Genomic DNA, 18,403 nt, shown 5'->3' with positions numbered 1-18,403 from the left:
TTCTAATGCACGTACTTACACACTGATCGAGTAAAGTGCTAAGACTAATGCCCAGCAGGTGTAGGCATCTATAAAGGAATATACAGCTATTAAATGAATTATGTAACACCTCTGACTCAGGTGCCCCATGCAACAAGCATAGTAATGACAAAGGGAGTCAGAGCTCTAGAAGGTGTAAAACTCATGAAACAAAACATAGGTTGGCTAACATGAATAAAGTCTTGGGACAATTAAGTTTTGTTGCAAAGCCTTGAAAATTCTTCTACCAGAAACCAAACAAGTTTTGGAGCAATCAGGATTTGGATCCTGATGCTATTTCCTTCACAACACTTTGAAGATCTGGCCATTTCCCACTGCCCAGATAGCAAATAGCATCTTTTCCTTCTGCATATGTCACTCCTCTCCAGTCCATACCAGAAGTTACAAAAAAATAGTTTCTTCACTGCATTGTGCTCAATTTTCCATTTCTCTTTAGTTGGTTCTGCCCAACTTCAACTGATACAAAAGTGTCACCTGTTTTTTTCCCCTGTCAATCCCATTTCCAAGCCCAATCAATGACACTAGTTTTATTGTTTCATTTACCCATTTCCCACATAGCAAATTCCTGATGTTCTTCTACCAACCCATGTAAGGACAAATCTCTCCAGATATGCTATGGCAAGGAATTACCCCCTTACATCTCCACATTTTCAATAAGGTCCCATTTATATTGGGAAGCATCTAAACAGTTATAAAAAATAATCATGAAATTATAAAGCACTTGGGAAATGTTTATTCCCTTTGACATTGTTTTGCCTTTCAGATTCCTCAGTTCTTAAGATCAGGAACTGTCTTGTATTTGAGTATCATCCAGGACATTTTGGTAGCAGCCAAAATCTAATAATCACAGCAGCAATAAAACCAGTAACACATTTCAGATGCTGTCCTTAGAGATTTCACGTTCCAAAGATTTCAGCCAATTAATGGAAAAATCAATGTTGCCAGTAATTGCTTTTAGAGTTAGTTGGCTCAAGCCCTTTCAATATGATGGTTGTATCTCCACCCACTGGGCAAACAACCATGATAGAAAGCTCATTTGCATGATTTTTAGAACACACCAGCACAAACTGAAGTGATCTGCATGACTTGCAAGGCCTACGACATGATTTTTTTTCTCTGTGTGTGCCAACATTAAAAAACTCTCAGTCGGGGAGCAGGGTATTAGGAAAAAACCCCTAATAGAATCCTGTCTTTTTAGCTGTAACACATTTTGAACTTCTTGCACCACTTAGTCAACAAAATCAGCAATCAGTGGAAATCCTAAAGCAAGACGGATGGTTTAGTTACTGTCAGTAACATATTTCAGAGGTCTGTAACACATAGCAGCATCAAATGAATAAATAATGTTCAAAGTCTAACAGCCGGCTTCCCTAACAGTGTGAAAATATGTAAATGTTACATCGCTTTACTCTTCAAACTGGCTCTCCTTTCATTCCTCAGAGACTCTTCTGTCAGAATAACAAGCTAAAAACAAAATATGAATGACAAGTGCACATACTTAGCTGATTAAGAACATAGAGTCGAACAGTAACCATATTAATCTCGTCTCTCAAAGAGGCTGTGTGAATTCCAGGCAGAAATATTGATTTTGATCTAGTCTACTGCAGCGTAGATCGATAATTGGTGTTCAAAATCTGTGTGGGAGCGCTTTCCTCCAAAATGGCAATCTTCAGCGCTTTTCTTAGTTCAATTAGGACACCTAGAATTTTACACTTAAAACCCATTAAAACTGTCAAAATCCTCTGCTATCTCTATACATCCTTGACAAACATCTGACTCCTGCACCTATAGTATATACATAATCATAGCCTAAAGACATAAGAAAACTGTAAATGTTATCACTGACTTTACTCTTGGTATGGATTGTTTCAGTGAAGCAAGTATTCAACATGTTGAACAAATTCTTTCTTTAGTGCACTACTGGCATACCAACTTGCCTGACTGTAATACTGCAGTGACATTATTAGCCCTTGTTTGTCCTCAGTACAGCCTAACAGTGTCACATCACCCTCACTGTTCCCTTCTGTATACTGTGCACCTGCCGTCATGCTACAAGATTCTAAACTCATTCTCAATAATTAATCATTCCCTTTCCTGTATCCACCCCCCCTCCAACTCACAAACCACCTCACCAGACCAATTCTCCTGAGGCTGCTGTCTAGCACTTACAGGAGTACGATGTAGCGCATTACTTGGTACACAGTGGCTCACTTCAGTATCAAACAGTGGCTCTCAGCTCCCATTGCTGTTCATTTCTGCATGATGGTGCCTCATCTGAAAACCTATGGCTAGTCCAGCCACAATGGAGGTTCTCTGCCACTGTCTCTACCTGTGTATTAGCAGAACAAATTCATCTCAAGTATAATAAATCCCATTCCCACATTTGGCCCTCAATGAATCAAGAAGATCAGTTCAAACAGAAAACAGACCAAGCAGTCAGTGAACTTCCAGAACTTGCTGGTACAGGAGACTGTGCTGACAGACAGTCTGAGGAGCGTCAAAAAAGAATGAGACAAATTTGCTGACAACAAATCTGTAAATACACGCTAAAAGGAACAGTCAGGGATGTACTCTTCATCACTCCTAATACGACGACGCTGAGAGAGAACAAGGGGAAGGGAATGCAGGTAGCTCCTAGTCTTGTGTGTTCTCCCTGAACAGTATCTCCTACTGTGCCTCTCCGAAGGAAGCTGCTGGGCTCCACAGGTCACGGGTCTAACACAGAAAGTCTTTTCTTATGTCCTTGGGATGTCCATTGTAGAACCCAGGTGCTGAAGCAGTCAAACCACAGGTAAGGCTAGCCACAAATGAATTATGCTGTGAAGGCTTTATTCAGAAAAGAACTCCAATATATTTGTCCTGAAAGGTCAAGAATCATTATTTTATATCTAGCTATGAAAAACTCTTAAGCTACTAAATGAAAACTGAAACATTTCATTCAGTAGTTTCACGGTGAGAGGTTAGAGAAGCAGTTGCCTGAACTCCAATTAGTGCCGTATCCCATGATTTTCACACACTAATTCACAAAGGCCCATTTTAATTAAAGGAAAAATGCCAGGTCACTTTCATTGGCATCAACAGGCGAAAAAAAACCCAACATCCAACAAACCAAGAGCAACAAAAGCCCCAGCAGGCACAAGAAGCTGTTTACCACTCTAATGCCATAAATAACCATTACATTAAATTAGACTTCAGGAACAAGGCCCAAAGTTTGAGCTAGCATTAGTCTTTTCTGACTCAAAAAGTTTCTGAGACTGTAATGGCAACAGCATTAAGCATCTTCCCTCAATGGCGGAGGTTCACAGGAAAGCAAAGGGTATAATAAAATTGATGACAGTATCTCATTGGCTGCTGTAACAGAAGGACTGACCAAGCGTAGTTATTGGCACAAATTGTCTATTATGTTGGTTTAAAAAAAGCCTGAAAAACTTTCAGCTTTCCCTGGTACAATGGATGTCATGTTGTTCTGAGAGGGAAAAGGGCTGTCTGCTCTCTGAAGGGGAAACAAAAGGTTAAGCTTTCCAAATGGTTCATCTTTCACCCCCAAAACAATTGTGCTGACAGTAAACCTTGAGCCTGTCACCGCCCTGAAACCCACAGCTAGTAGGAAGCGTCACCGCTTGCAGAGACTTAGCAGAGACATTAATACCACTGGCTCGCTATTAGCCTGTAAGCGCAAACCTGTCCTGGTCTCTCAGGAGCTTCCAACCAGTCTGCCTCCTTCTGTGCTGCATACCCAGACAGAAACTTCTTCCAATTACAAAACTCCCCAAAAGTCCATCAAATAACTTTTATCTACACGGCCTGTGCTGTCAGAACAGATGAGTGAGGCTGTTTGGACAACTGTGTCCTTCTAAAACTGTGCCCAACTGGAGGTGTAAAACATTGGACTGCACACAGAGAAAATCCCTTTGCTAACTGTAGCGCAAATACATTTTCACAGAGGGTTTAGAGGCATGTCACCATGTACTGCTCAGTTGCCTGGCTGGGTCACCCCTCTCGAATCAGCACGTGGTTTGACATTTGCTGCTACCGGGCTGTAAGGTTTTGGAATCCAGCCACTTCAGGTATTTGTCTTGTCCACTTGCTATAGCAAAAACTTCTAGTTATCACCACCTGGGAATTGATTTCTGTTATCACATCACTTCAGAGAAGCACACCTGGATGTACAGACCATTATGAGACAAGACCCTTAGGTTGGGAAGAGGCATGGGGGTAATTTACGAGAGGAGTTTTTGTTCTGTCCAAGACATAATGAAGTTAAATAGCACACATTTTCACTGTGATCCTACTGGCTTGAACCAAAGTATCATACTTTCTGCAGAGGAAAAAGACTTTTCACACATTATTCTGCTGAAAAGCTAATACAGAGAAGGCAGCCTCCAAAACCTGGTACAGGAGTCTCAAACATTTGAGCACAGGAATTACATGAAATATCACTACAGAAAGATATTTTACCTAATTTATGTAAGGGTGAGCTCAGACACAGAGTGGAAATAAGGTGGCTAAAAAAAAAAACCAACAAAAAAATATTCCTCAGATTTCTCCTTATGAATACTTACACTTGGACAGCAAATCCAGGTAGAAACCTCCCCAGAGAGGTAAGGTAGAACACATGCAGTTGTATTTTCTTTCTTCTAGCTTTCCCTATTTCTCATTTTTTCCCATTTTATTTGCAGCATTATGCCTATCTGGAAGACCTTAATCTTGCAGCAGGATTTCCTACACCACTTGGAGTCCAAATAATTTTGGTGCTTTACAAAATCCTTTGATAAACAGAGACACACAGCATCCTTTTGGGAGCAGGGAGCGCACAGCTGGGACCACGTCTTTTGTTTGAATGTAAAGCAATTGCCATACTGCAGGTATTCTATAGGCAAACCATGGTCACGGCAGCAGCGGTCATAAAGCAATCTGTCATGAAGATTTGTCGTTGTTAGTTTCTGAATTAACATGTTTTTTCTCTTAAACTGTTTTCTGTTTAATTATAAAACAGGAATCTGGGTGTATTTCAGAAAGACATTAAATAATAATGTATAAAAAGGGACTATTCCTTTATTCTTCACCCAGACATATTTAATCAAATGGAAAGTGTCCATCTTCTGGTTTGTGCAGAATTTCATCAGCCTCTAATTGCTTTTGACCACTACTGGAAATAATGTTGCATTACCATGCAAATGGCAACAAAGTAATCCATTTCTAAGGTGTTCACCATAAAGCAAAACATTCCAGCTAAAGTATCAGACTCCTCTTGCTTTACACAACAAGCCCCAACCAACTCATAACTGTTCCAAACTCCTAATATGGAAAGGCTTGAAGTTTATTTTTTCTTTTTGAAAACTAAGCTTTTTCTTCTTGTCCTGTTGCAAATTACTTGAAAAAAAGAAAATACATGGTTGACAAAAGATACACAAGATGTACCACCCTGGGCTCTTTCTGAGCATTGGTACAGGCAGACTTTTTTGTTTGAATTCTATTGGAAAGAAAGATATCTTACCTGTGCACATGAATTAGCCAATAGTTTGTAGAACAGCCACCAGATAAGGTAACTGTGACTATCTTATAGTCACTGTAATGGCATATCAAGTTGGTGGAAAGCCTTCCCATCCTGTTGTGGCTTTTTTTTTTTTTTCTCAGCAAGAGAGTCCTGTTGCCCTGACAAATCACGGGAGGGACAAATCACAGGGGTGCTGTGAGGCACCTCACCCTCAGTAGGTATGTAATTTTTATAACTTTGCTGGGACATCTGTGGGAAAGGTTATAAAACTGCATTTCGAATATGTTTCACCATCCTATGACATCTTTAAAAGAGGCAATTTATAGTTGTAAGCTGGAGAATGGATAAGCACGTAAACTTTAATTAAATGCATATTCTAAATTTCTAAATTTTTTCACTGCGCATGCCTTTTTCATCTAAATAAAACTTTTTTTTTTAAAGCAGCAAATAATTATATGTAGAAAATACGTATTGTTACTAAATCCTTTGAAAGTATTCTTAAATGCAAACTGCAAATACATGTTTTTAAGAGATGCTGATAGGGGTTTTGGAAAATGCTCCATGGATCATTCTAAAATTTAGACAAATTTCCATTATAATGTCATGATAAAATGGCTCACATAATGTATTGAAGCAAGACATAAGAATAGAGCAGTTCATCTAGGCAGCAACCAGTTATGAATAATTTCAATAAATATGCAAAGACTACATTCTGCCACATAAAACAGCTAGTCAGTTGTAAACCTGCAATACATTTTAGGCTATAGTATGTGTATATCTAGAATTAAATAATTAATTATGATCCCCATGAATTTAATAATTTGGATTCTGCAGTATCTGCATTTTGCATCAGTTCCTCCCATGATTCATTCTGGTCATCTCTGTATTTTAGCTATGAATATTATTTTTACAAATTTATTTTTAACACCATTTGTGTTTTTATATCGTGCCAACAGAATTCTACACTGCAATGCCTACTGTTTTCTAAATCTATCCTTCTTCCTAGAAAAGTATAACACAGAACTGAGTTAATGGATGCATCTACTGAACAATACATAATTTCAGCACTAAACTAAATATATACAGGAATGTGGGAGAATATTTATGGATAGATGTGTGTGCAGAGACATATACACCACCAACATATAAACTCGCAACTTATCAGAAGTCCACCTCTCTCCTTCTAGCAAAAACACGGAGGGTGTTTTAGTTTATCTTAGTCCAGACTCCTCACCTCTGCAACATGTATACTCATTAGCGCTCAGGCGTGTATTCCCATGCCAACGTAGAAACACCTGAGTGAAAGTCGCCCTTCCAATTCCCAACTCCCCTGTCTGTGAAACTTGTTTGTAGAAAGAAAGATTTTGTGTGAAATACGTCCTAGTATTACCTAATATTACAAATCAGTCTTTCACAGGGAAACAGAACCAACCTTCACCCTTGTTATGAGGGTCTCATTTGCTTACACGTAAATGTTAATACTTTTTCCAGCGAGGAAGCAATGAAAGCAACTCACATGGCTTCGTGAACATAGGTAAACCTGGCTTTGGTAAACCAAGTTTCAGAGGATAAAAACTAAACAAAAAATATAATTAAGCAATGAAACAAAGTTTATGAATAATTATCTAGACTAGTGGATACATGAGCTGCCAAGCAGATGGAATATAAAGTTTTAATTACCATTCATAACACCATAAGCCACAGAATACCAGGCATTTACATGTCCGTAGGTAAATATTACTGAAAAAAATAATAACCAAGCAATGCAATACTTGTAAAATTAAATCTTCAGAAAAAGGAGTAAGCATCAGTACTGCCATAATCCAATGGGAATCCAACACACCACTAGTATGTAAAAGGAAGATGTTTATCTTCGCAAACTGAAGTGTCAAACATTCGTGAGTGCTCAGGTTACTCTCACTAGTCCAATAAAATGCATCTGTGGTTTTCAAGTTGGTCCATAAGAACCTTTACCTGCAAACTCTCCTCCATAAAACAATATGGGATGTGCAGATTATTGCAATTCTCAAACATGTACTTGCCACCTCCAAAGCTATGAATCTGTGCAGTGAATCACTTGGAACTGATACACGACTATCAGCCAGATTTTGATCACAGGCACTGCTGAATCTCTACGGCAATCTAGCTGGTACTATGTTATCGTATGAACAGGACTGTACCCAAGAGGAAAGCAAGACAAACCAACTTTTCCAGAAGAGATTAAAATCTCATTTCGGCATGTGTCTGCGGAACAGTTTCAAAACTGAAGCAAAGAGTAAACAAATTAATCAAAATCTACATTGTGAAACGCCGGACTGAATTTTCAACAATTTCACTCGAGAAAGAAACTATTTTGTTTCAATTTCCAGAGTAAAATTGAAAATTAAAGCCAATCAGAAACAAAGGAAAAGGGGTCAATACTACTAATTAAAAAAATGCAAAATGGCTTGGTGGTGAAATCTATAGACAATATAGCATGATTTGATGTATATGTGTGTAAAATTGATTTTGAACCGTCTCTCTCAGTTATATCAAAAGTTATCACACTGAAGACCACCTCAGATGCATCAGATCAGGAACAGTAAGTATCCAAATACAGTGAACAGAATTCATCCTCACTAGCTTCTAACAAAAATAAATGGTGCAAGAGACAACCTCATAAAAAAGAAAACATCAGCTGTCCCTCAAGTTCTCCGTGGTACTGATTAGAGCAGCTCTTGACCCTTACCATCAGTGGTAGTTGTAGAGAGTGATAAGATCTCCCCTGAGCCTCCTTTTCTCCAGTCTTAACAACCCCAGTTCCCTCAGCCGCTCCTTGTAAGATTCATGCTCCAGACCCTTCACCAGCTTTGTTGCCCTTCTCTGGACGGCTCCAGCACCTCAATGTCCTTCTTGTAGCAAGGGGCTCAAAACTGAACACAGTATTCGAGGTGCAGCCTCACCAGTGGCCAGGCAGGTTTTACACTAGGAATGAAGTGAACGGAGTTCCCAGTGAATGGAGCAAACAGAAACCATGTGCTCTCATGTCGGTTTGCTATTGACTGGCTGATTTCTTATCAGATATCTAAACTGCATGTTCTCCATGATTAAATGGAGACACGGTTTTCAGTTTTTGTTTACTGTATATGCATTCAGCAGCCTGGTATGACCTTTAGGAGCTCATGGGCCCTAAGCTAAAGTTACCTCGTGTTGAGATGCTTGAGAAGAAGTCACTGTATAGAAGGCACTAAAGCTATACATGAAATCTATGACAAACACAGGACTAGGATTCTAACTTAGACCTTGTCAGCTTCCTGATACCACTTCCTGATATCAATTTATAAAAAGACTTGGATCTCAAACTCTCACTTCACTATTCATCCAATGGATGCTCCCAAACTTATTCTGGGAGTACTCTAGAATACATATGTATTTCAAGTAAGCCTCCTGAGCCACTGTCCAAATCACAGCCTTTAAGCCACAGTATTTAATAATTCTATTAACTGTAGTTTTATATATTCCACCACAAAGCTGCCCTAAACCTGAACCAGTCCAAACTCCAGTCTGCCTTAAAATCTACACCAGAGAGGATTAGTCCTTTCTATTCTGAATGCAAATGCTACTGAGCAACAGCCATATAAAAGGTACACAGAGATGATTATTTTGCCATGTTAATGACAAATACACCAGCTTGGAACTTTCAAGTCTTGTTATAGATTTGTCTCAAAAATAAAAAGACAAAAACCTACTCTTGAAGTAAGAGTCACAGAGATGAAACTGTTAAGTAGGCTGGTAAAGAGAGTTAAAGAAAATGTGCAGCTGCAGTCAGATTTTAGTATTGATTAATGGATGTTATCATTAGTTTTAAAACCACAACACCTTTACAGCTTTATTAATAAGAGATATCAGAGAACTGTACCTAGTTGTCTTACACCTTACATACACCACTAAGAGAGCAACCCACAGCAACCATTTTCAGCCATAACTCACTTGAATTGGAATCAGATCCAGGAGATAAACTTTAAGAGCTACAAGACAACAGTGTTTCTGTAAGCCATTCATCCCATAGACAGCCCTATTTTCAGTCGTACTTAGGACTACAAACACAGAAAAAGGCAATGCTGAAGTTAAATGCATTTCTCCTGTAAAAGCATGCATTGGGTGGAAGAGAGAACACTAGGGTTTCTTTTGTCTATCGTTCACAGTTCCACATTGCTTGGCAGCCACCCAGAAACATATTTTTCTGGTTATTAACACTGAATAAATTCAATCTCCCTTCAGTTATTTTTTTTATTAGGCAAAACATATGAAAGCTAGCTGCAAGAACTCCACTAATGAGACTTACGTATTCGCAGCATCACCAGATTCATCAGAAATATGCGGGCTGTCAGGGCTTTTCCCTCCCCACGTTTTCAGCACATAGACAAATCCAAACTTTCCATTAGCTCACCAATGTTGAAGAATTTTTACCTGTAAGTTCTTAACAGCAATTGTTTTGACTTCATAGGAGGTTTGCTTCATTTGGTGCATGCAGTGAAAAATGCATGTAAAGACCCAAGTTCTCTTCCTCGTGCCTTTGGACGCGCAGCCAAGGGGCTGATGTAACCAGCCTTCACAACAATCTTATCCTACTGGGACTGCCTCTCCGTGGCTGTGCATCTGCCCTCCTGGTTAGTGCTGGCAGTCAGACACTGAAGACAAGGAGGTAATTCAGACTAAAACTGCCAACACAGGTGATGAGTTTCCAGCTGTACCATCTCCCTGAACCGCCTTGCTACATGGTCACACAAGAGCCATTGCTGGCCTGGTTGCATGAGTGGGAATGCACAGCCAGGGTGGACGCATGGGGCTGGCATCACTTGATTACTCCAGCTGCGTAGCACTCATGGGGAGTGGTGGCCAAGGGCCCAGCCTCCCACTCCACGCCTCCAGAGCGTGCCTCAGTTTTTTTGAGAACTGTCTTGGCCCCCAAGATGCCACCTTGACTATAGGGACAACCTCAGGTGACTCTTTCGTCCTTCTTGAAACTCCTTGATGTGCCTAATTTTGAGTACTGATATGAAGCCGAGCTCCATAAAACAACGGTACTTTTTTTCACCGTTCCCCAAACACCTGCCCTCCTCCAAGGACAAGGCTACCAGCTTGCACGTGGATTTTCCCACTGACACGCTCACGCCAGGCAGCCAACAGCAGTTAGCGGAAGGTGAAGCCACCAGCCACATTCTCAGTGCTGTCACCAGTATGTTCTTACCACACACCTGTGGCTACGTCCCCTTGCAGTCAAACAGGCCAGCCAAGCCCATTGCTCATGCACAGAGTGAGGAGGAGACTCAGCCAACTCAAACGTTAAATGCAAGACTGTTTGGTAAGATGAGTGTTTTGCTTTACAAAAAGGCAGTTTTGGGAAGTATTCAGCTCTGGTTTTACTTGGTTACAACAATAGCCACAAGAAGTGCGGCCGGGAAATTCTTCTTAAAATACCAAACAAGAAACATGTAGTCTTTTCAGAAAGCAGAAAGGTTATTGTATCAAATAAGACACTAGAGGTTTAACTGGAACAAATATCAGAGCTCCTTATGCAACCAGACTGGAGACTGAAGAATACTCAGAGCACGCCAGTACTACTCGCAATGTACTTCTATCCCACCCTACTCGTGAAGCACACGTGATCTACCACAACTAACTACAAAAGTTTCAGATTTTAATTAAAGTTCTATATTGCATTTTACATAGAAGTTGCATGCTTTACCAGAATGGTGCTAACAGGAAACATGCATACATAGATAGAAAAAATTGAAGTAAGAAAGGTCTAGCACAAAAGGAAGCAATTGTGTGACTGCGATGACTATTTTAATGAAAGTGCAAACAAAACCTCTGACCCTAGCAGTAAATGCAATACACAAGTGTCAAAAACATGTAGTCTTGAATGATCTTTTACATGGCACTTTGTTCACCCTATTAAGATGCTAGTTGTTTCTTTGATTTATCTGATAATAAATTTTTGATGACTAGTGAGTCTCATAAAAATTGCTCTGGTGCTGACTACATTGATTAATAAGCCCAAAGAATCGAAACTGTCAGAAATTCATGTGCAAGAGTAAATTACTGCCAAACATACATTAGATATTCCATAAAATATAGAATAAAAAAGGTTGATTTGGTAATTTTATCTCGCATCAATTTGCTTGATATAATTTATATTCAGGATCATCACTGTCAGTCCTTGCATACCTTTCCTTTTTTTAAAGTCAACATTAGAGTAAATCTAAATTTGGGACAGCCAAGAAATGAACAGGAGCCAGAATATCAAATGGAATAATTGAAACGAACTTTCAGAATTTAGCTTGGAAATTAGATCCTAGATCCAGTTGAAAGGTGACCAAAACCCGTCTTCTCAGAGTTGCAGCTTCTGTAAGTAAAATTCACTTGTATTTTAGGAGTCAAAACTGGCCCACACATATCCATGCCTAATTTCCATTCTTCCAAAACTGTGATATCTCCTTATTGAGGCCTTCGCATGTAGCAGGTTCTTGCAACGCATCTGAACTAACGTCTTTGAAGAGTCCTGGACTTTGTGGTCCCACTCTCTTTCCTTGGATGACTCCCAAAAAACAATGTGCAGAAAGTCCCACAAAACTAGACACTAGAGCAGACCAGCAGTAGAAATCTGGGTATACATATGAACAGGGAACAAATTTCTCCTTTTCCTGTCAAGGAGAACCATACTTACAGCACTGGGTTTAGGATTTGCTCCATTTACTTCTGCATATATTTACCACCATGTGACAGCATTTTGTTGCAAGATATATGACCGTAGGATTGAAAACCTATCTGATTATAAATTTATAAGCAGGCTTTATGGATAACAAAAAGGATTCATGGAATCACTGTTCCCCATTCAGTGAAATAAACGCTGCTGTTTACATCTAGCACTGGAGCCAGCTTCCTAAAATATCTGGCAAAACTATGAAGAGGGCTAATATTCTTGCATTTATTATTATTGCTTTGGTGAAGCTGGAGCAATTGAGATGGTCAGTATCCTAAGTAACTCTATTTACTGTTTATGCTCCTGCATACTTCACTTTAGACTATAATTTCTTTCCCCAATTTCCCAGCTAAGTGTAATAAAGATGAAAAACTACAGGATATTTTTTCCTGGGATATTTGATACTAACTGATTTTCAGTATATCAGATTTTTAGGGTTAAATTATTAATGTGGTTGGGTACAGAATTGAAAAAAAAGCTGTTGCAAAGCTGTAGCCAAAAGGATTTGCCTAAATAGGACTTAAATCTGACTATCTCCAGCGTTAACAGTAGGACATTCCTTGCATGGACAGAGAAATCATTGAAATGCAGGACTGAGAAATCCTGTGTCATACACAGTAGAAGCTCCTGATTTTCAGGTTATACTTTTTAAGAAAAAGTTACTTGTAATAAGAAGAATTTAAAATGAAATCTGATCATAACCATTTTCAACACTGTGGCTTAGGTATAAGGGGCTGAAAAAGTGCATATAAACCAAGGGCAGTAATATCTGCTAAAATAAAATCATGGCTTTTAAAACAGTTTATCAGAGCTTGCACTGGGAGCGGCTCCAGCAAATTACACCAGTATCATTCCCACCTCAGCCTTCCACTGGATAAACAGTTGACAAAGGCAGTCATGAAATTAGGGACACTTCTTTAACTGATAGACCTCACCAGAAGGGTAAAAAAAAAAAAAATGGTGAAGATCACACAAAACCCTCAAATAATGTGAGACAAACAAGAAACTGCAGTTCAATAAAAGCCAGCATGTAGTAAAACAGATATGACTGCGTAGAGAATAGAAATTGCAGACAGTTCTGCTTGATTATAAAAGCGCCACTTTTTAATTTATCTCTCAAATAAAACCAGCAAATGTGTGCAGTAACTCTTCTTGTTTGGTTGTAAAGAACCAATCTGAAGAAGGAAACAAGAAAGCAAATTGACTCAATTTTGAAGATTAGAAAGGGTTAACAGGCTTACCACTACTTACTATTAGCTACACAAGTTTACCAGAAAAGCCTTATTGCTACCAACAGGTTTTCCACGTTAGTTCTCCATTACTATTGTTTTGTCTGCCATTTCCTATTTATTCTTCACCCTGCTGCAGTCTCAAGGATTTTCTTTAAAATGCTTGATCCTTTTCGCTACCTACTGTAAAGTCCAAATTATGTTCTTCACAATATCCTCACCCCCTCAAAAAAAAAAAAACAGTTTAGGTGAGCTACCTTCAGAGAACATGAGTCAAGTTTCTCAATTGCATGCATTTTGGACACACCGCCTTTGGTTAGCAACAGCACTATCCAGAAATGTTGAGAAAACCCCCTGAATCCACTGGAGATGAGCTGGAGCCACCATGCCCACAGCAGCTAGAGCAGTGGAGCACACTACTGAATGTGCAGTCTTAAAATTGCAGCAGTTCTGGTAAAGTCTAAAATCAGGCAATATATCATCATTTTTGTACACTAGGCATAATGTATTAAAAGCCATCATGGTTCATATGGTTAACTTTCACACCAAGATGTTGCTCTAAAACACGTTTTCCCAGAAAGTATCCTGAAGCAATTAGAGGACAATAAGAGAAAATGAATCTGCTACTTTCCCTGGCAGCTTGCCCTAATAAGCATCCTTTTACAAGGTTGGAACTTACTTGCTTTTCTTAATCTGCCTGACTTCTGCTCTCAAATAATTTGAGGTGTCTGTATCTAAACACATTTTTCACATCCCTTTAAAACTACTGACATCAGAACTGAATTCAGTATCAGCCTCAGCTGATGTTGGAAGAAGATCCTGCTCCTGTACTCACCAACCCAAGACTTCTTTTAGGCCTTTCAGATATAGCATTGAACTGTGAGCTGACTGTGCGCTTCAGTTACGTTATGTCTCTTAAAACATTTTTCAGAGCCAACTGCTTTCTGGAAAACAGTATTCACTCCTTTTTATCTCTTCCCATAACCATAACAAGCGGTATATTCTGCATACCCTATTCACAGATATGCAATCCTTCTTTGAGCTGCTTTAAAATACAGTATGCACAGGCACAGTTCATTAAGCGATCCAGGGCTGCCCACATTTTCACTGTTGTCTTTCACCAATTTCCAGGTCATCTACCATTTTTCATCAGAAATGACTGCATATATGCTTCCAGCTCCCGGTCGTCACTGATGGTCAAATCAAGTGAACCAGAGCCATGGACAAGTCTATGTGGGAGAAGACAAAACATCTCTCATCAAGTTGCTCTCAGCTGCTCTCTCTGTTACGACCAAAAGCAGCAAGCTTGGATGTTTTGGTCTCAATGGCTTTCTCCAACACACAAGGAAGGAATAAGTGAAATAATTTTTTCTTCAATGCAGAAGATAGTATACCATCTTGGAGGACATTGTCCCTGCCTATGGCAGGGGGTTTGGAACTAAATGATCTTTAAGGTCCCTTCCAATCCAAACCATTGTGTGATCCTATGAAATACTTAAGGAGAACATCGAACAGCTCCAGCTGAGACCTCTGTGGAGCTCACCAGAAACATCCTTGTTGGTAATTATCTCCCAAGACCTATCAGACAGTTGTTAATTCTTCTTGGTGTTTTATTGAAATTACACAGTGCTCATTTTCTAATGACCATGTGTTGTGCAGCTGTACAAGCTAAATGCTTCACAAAATTCTGCGTAGTTAAAAGAGTTGTCTTGACCAACCAAAATTACAGTGTCTTTAGGACATAGTTTTCAAGCATATTCATGCCTTAATTGTACGAATTATATTCATACTACAGTCATATTCTTTAAATTTTCACTAGTAGAACCCTATGTCTCTTCACTATTTAACCCCAAATCGACATCAGAGCAAATTAGGTCACAATCACCCAGCTCGGTCTATTTGCCTTCCTTGATGTTTAAAGGATACTAACATTTCAGTCACTTTTTGGCACTTCCCTGACACCACAATTTAATTAAAACTGAACTTTGGTGAGTCCAGACTGTCAGTCAAGTCTCCTAAACCTTTTGGGTGCATGTCCACAGGCCTGGAGGTTTAAAACCACTACTCACAACAAAATGTTGGTTAGGCTTCTACTTAGTGAACCGAGAAATAACTCATCTTCCCTAAAAGATCATCCTGATTGCACTGAACATAGAACAGAAGCATAACAGAACATGACTCTCTTTCCTTCATCATTATTATTTCCTGGCTATCACAATTCAGAAAAGGGCCCATTTAATTTCTAGAATTTATCATAATCAGATAGCCGTAACTAGTCTCTCTGGTGACTAAGAGCCTAACAAGACAGATCCCACTTTGAACTGGCCCTTTCCCACTGCATATACTTTATTCAATCTCACTTAGCATTTTTCCTGCTCAGGTTGCCACTTGCCTGCAGCTGCACATCTTACTTTGCTTGCTTGCTTAGATCCCAACCCGTCTAAGGTCAGGTCCTCAACTCTGTTTCTTACCAGTTTCTTTGACACATCCCTATCTGTTTCTCATTTCGGATGTTACCATAATTACCACTGATTTTTAACTCAGTTACTGATCTTGCCTTGCCCTGTAGTTAGATGCAAACTTGTCTTGTTTCCCTACTCAAATCCTGTACCATCCTGCCACTGTTTCCCCACTTCAGTTTCATCAAGTCCTCAGCTTCAGCATTTTCCTCACTTCCTCATTCCAATTCCATTTGTAACACAGCCCTAGACATCTGCCCCAGTGACTTAAGCCCTGGATTACCACCTTTGACATGGTAAATGGATTACTGCATAATATTCTAAACTTTATATGGAAGCTCATATTAAAGGGAATGGTAATATCAGCAGTTAGACCAGTATTTATATGTGCAGTATCTATATCTGTCAGATACATCAGTGATAGCTTTGTTTTTATTACATATCCATCTTAGCAATATATAAACACAAATACACTGAGATACTGTTTTTCTTGTTTATCTTTCAACATAGGTTCCAGTTTGTTCTTCTTTAGGGAAGAGTTAGAGATTTGCATGTAAATGTTGTCTAAATATGTCAGGACTCTGAGTCATCTATTGTCTCTGCTGGAAGTAATGTACTAATATATTTATCAATTTTTAAAATACAGCCAATAAATACAACATTTGGTTGGAATACGAATCAGTATTTTCATATAAAATATACAGTACCATGCCTTTGATACAACAGAACCAAATGTGAATGACATTTTTATGTTTTCCCACATCAGGCTGATAAAAGATTTTTTTTATTGGTTAATTAATTTTTTATTGGGACGTGATCACAATGTGTGAACCAGGATTGTTAATATTTGTTTATTTCTTAGTTGTGATGGATCTTGCCTCCTGTCTTTCTTTGAGGGAAGTTTAACTTGCCATGAGTTCATCTTCACATGAGATGCAGCATCTCAGAAAATCTTACTTAAGGTAGATCAGTGAGGTCATCTCTTTTCTACTATATTTACCCAGTCTTTAAAACCACCCTAAAATACAGGAGGTCACATCTACCACAGGCACAGATGGTACCTCCATGTCAGGGGCCAAATGGTAAAGATGCCAGGCTAGAAAGTCACTGAAATACAGAAGTGAGCTCCAGCAATGGACTGTTAGCACCATCTTACTTCTTGTACAGGGCCCAGGACAACCACACTGTGCAAACAAGAAGGGAAAAGAGGTACTTACTAAAGGTTAATCCTATGAGCACATGCACAAGACTAATCCTGTTCTAGAAGCGTAAGTTTTTGCAGAGCTAAGTCTAAGAGAAAACTAATGCACGAAGCCTTCTATTCCACAACTACCAAAGAATACTAGTGACACAGAAAAACAAAGAAGGAAAATAGCATTTATTAGGGCCCATTTTTCTCTGCAAGGCAGGGTAGAATCAAGCTATCCAAGTTCTTTAAATCTTCATTGACCTCTGTGAGTCAAACAAACAGCTGAGGCATCTAACCATACTCCTTTGAATCAAAACTACATCAGATGTTTAAACCAGTTCATTTGCGTTCCTTTCTATGGGCTCTGTTTCCCCAAGTCTCCAGAATACTCATGTTCTACTCTCACCATTAGAAACTACTCCTGATATCACACTTGTGCTCAATTCAGTTCTTTTTGATATTGTTACAAGATGAGATAATGACTGGATAATACAAGAAACATTCTTTCTATGTATCTTGTCAATGTAAGTGGAGAAAGAAATGTTATGAAGATTTTTATAATCCCAAATGAATTTTTCCTAATGAATCTATGATTTACAGAATAACACGTCATTATTAGGATACTAAAAAAATTTAGTCATATTAAATTACTACACAAAACTGCCATACATGTTTATTTAAACAAGTTACTAAATGCAGGAATATGCAAAACAATCTTTTGCCTTATTTAGCAGACAATAGAGCTTTGCTCCCCTTAACTTCACAGTGCAATTGCCATTAAGCTATCTTAACGCATAGCGGGGGTTCATCCAGATTTTTCACTCAAAAACAAATACAGGAGCACAAAGATCTGCCTGCATCACAGACATGCCATCCTCTGCCACAAGAAATCATGTCATCTGCTCCTGGTCAAACTCATCAGTGCTCACTGAAACAAACAAGATTCTGGCCTTGATTTCTTCTGTCAGAAGGCAATTCCTATCAGAAGGTTATCACCCTGCTCCCTGAATAATTAGAGACCTTCCTTTCATTATACACCTGACCAGCTTATTTATATTTGTCCTTATGTCCACCCTTTCTTTTTTTAATGCCTTAAATGAAATCTCTTCCTCCCTGCTTCCCTGCCAATAACATCAATGATCTGTTATCAGACTTTGCTTTGCTAAATAAACAAAATACCTTTTAAATCTCCTCTTGCTCTTCATTCCTTTTATCGTCCTATTATCCTTCCTCACTTTGCCTGTT

The 18,403-nt window shown here is 39.0% G+C and overlaps 1 protein-coding gene across 3 annotated transcripts in view; it reads right to left on the bottom strand.

Annotated features, from left to right (window-relative positions):
- RSU1 (Ras suppressor protein 1) overlaps positions 1-18,403 on the bottom strand; it is a 113,215-nt gene that overhangs the window by 41,326 nt on the left and 53,486 nt on the right. The window contains exon 9 of one of the 3 annotated variants that reach the window (XM_086614667.1): positions 16,947-17,153. The exons of the other annotated variants lie outside the window; for them this stretch is intronic. Coding sequence (XP_086470793.1) covers positions 17,111-17,153 — 43 coding nt within the window. The 3' untranslated portion in view covers positions 16,947-17,110. Of the gene's footprint in view, positions 1-16,946; positions 17,154-18,403 lie in introns of those variants that run through there. 3 annotated transcript variants of the gene reach the window in all.

This window comes from Tauraco erythrolophus, chromosome 7, assembly GCF_009769465.1.
Source record: "Tauraco erythrolophus isolate bTauEry1 chromosome 7, bTauEry1.pri, whole genome shotgun sequence".
Lineage (NCBI taxonomy): Eukaryota > Metazoa > Chordata > Aves > Musophagiformes > Musophagidae > Tauraco > Tauraco erythrolophus.
This window is presented reverse-complemented; position numbering and strand designations above follow the sequence as displayed.